This window comes from Triticum dicoccoides, unplaced genomic scaffold, assembly GCF_002162155.2.
Source record: "Triticum dicoccoides isolate Atlit2015 ecotype Zavitan unplaced genomic scaffold, WEW_v2.0 scaffold150616, whole genome shotgun sequence".
NCBI lineage: Eukaryota > Viridiplantae > Streptophyta > Magnoliopsida > Poales > Poaceae > Triticum > Triticum dicoccoides.
Window position 1 is genome coordinate 1 of NW_021207323.1, and position 1,962 is coordinate 1,962.

General features: G+C 51.2%; 1 protein-coding gene across 1 annotated transcript; it reads left to right on the top strand.

Moving 5' to 3' along the window:
- Positions 1–233: 233 nt before the first annotated feature.
- On the top strand, positions 234–1,446 carry LOC119344014. The gene is made up of 2 exons (XM_037614674.1): positions 234–1,014; positions 1,201–1,446. The coding sequence occupies exon 1, from the start codon at positions 361–363 to the stop codon at positions 979–981; it is 621 nt and encodes a 206-aa protein (XP_037470571.1). The 5' UTR covers positions 234–360; the 3' UTR covers positions 982–1,014; positions 1,201–1,446.
- Positions 1,447–1,962: the final 516 nt, after the last annotated feature.

The window sequence follows — 1,962 nt, forward strand, 5'->3', positions numbered from 1 at the left end:
GTCTACACAGACGTATGAGGTGCTCTTACATGTACAAACTCGTTGCCAGGAGAAAGTAGTGTCTTCTTTTTTATTTTATTTTATGTTGGCATATGCATGCACAAGACGTGCGAAAGCAACAAGTGTGGCGTACGTGGTGGTGTACATACTAGCCGGGCCAGTAGATATATGGTAATAAAGCCTCGTTCAAATGCTTTTGACGGCCAAATCCATCCACCTCGTCTATATATAGAAGCAGGCATACACAAGGTTTGTGTCTGTCCATCCATTTTACAGTAGCTCTGCTAGCTGGTATAGCCAAGAACCAACACACCCATTCCACCGCGCACGCGCAGGTAGAGGGAGGCTAGGTAGATCGAGATGGCCGCCGCAGGGAACCTCCCCCACCCAAGCCCCGCTACCCTGCTCAACGCCGTGCTGGACGAGTCGGCGAGCCTGGACGACCGGAACGCCCAGTGGACGGAGGAGGCCGCGCGCGAGCTGAGAAACATCGCGGTCGCCGTCCGCGCCAACGCGCAGGCCAGGAACGTCGCCGGTGCCAGGGCCGAGCTCACGTCGACGGTTCAGCACCTGACGCCGCTCTTGTGTCACTTCATGAGCGAAGGCGTGCAGATGCGCAAGCTGCGGCGCATGTTCCGCACGGCGGTGGGGGCGCCGATGGTGCCGGCGGCCGCGCCCGACCTGCCGCCATTTTTCCGTGTGGGAGATCAATGCATGTCGCAGGCGGAGATCAGCAATGGGATCCTCCGCAACACATCAGAGAGCATGTCCGGAAGGGTCAACGCGGCGCTGACGCTGTTGGGCGTGGTGGAGGCCGGGGCGACCAACCCCGACGAGGTCTGGGGCACCGTCAATGAGCACCTGGAGGAGGTCACCACCTACACGGAGATGATGGTGGCTCAGCACACCGCACTGGTCCTCCACATGCGATGCGTGGTGATGAGCATCGCGGCCGGCGTCCGCCTCTACGTGCCCGCCTAAGACATGCAAGCCCCTCCTCCGGTCCAAGCAGAGGTACGGGCCGTTGATGCATTCATTCATCTCTCTCTCTCTCTCTCTATCTCTCTCTCTCTCTCTCTCATCTTGCCTTAATCTCTCAGTTGATGCATTCATCTCTTTCTCTCTCTAATCTCGCCTTAATCTCTCAGTTGATGCATTCATCCCTATTTCTAGTAACACTCATGTTTTGTTGTGTGTAGGCAGCAGATGCGGTGATCGTCGGAAGCATCAGGGCCGGCCGGAGGGAGGAGCGGAGAGTCAGTCCAGTCCAGGAAAGAATGAATTAGTTGCAGTTTTCGTTTGTGCGATCGAATCGACAAGGCTTGCTAGTTGCATTGATTGCGACATACAGCAGCCTTGCCGTCGGTCTTAGGGCATGTACAATGGTTCTATCTTAGCAATGCCATGTAGGATAAATGATGAGGTGGAGGAGAAAGAAATCATAAGAGAAGGCTTGTCTTCTCTTAATTAAGAGAAGGCAAGAGATGATCTCTTAGCACAATATGTCTCACCATGTTTTTAGGAATAACTAGTTATTGAAGATAAAGCTAAGAGATGACCCATTGTAGACATGTTTTTTTGTCATCTCTAAATTACATGCAATATTTAAGATAAGACTACCTTATCAACCATTGTACATGCCCTTAATTACTACTCTTATAGTAGTTATCTCCGTGTCAACAGCCTAGTAGTAGTAGTAGTAGTAATCCTCCTGTTGATGGTGGTGGTGGCAGCATTGTATCAGAGTCAGTCTAGTCCGGTTTGTTTGTTTGTTTGTTAGCTCTTCAGAGTCAGTTGTGGTGGTGGTCGGTCAACGCATACTAGTTAGTAGTAGTAGTTGCAGCAGCTGTTGCTTGTAATGCGTTGGTGTATCAGAGTCAAGTTACCACTCCAGTTTCAGTCGATTATTATGCGTAGTAACTATCGCTGTCTTTCATTATCTGCACGAATACGGTTTTTTTT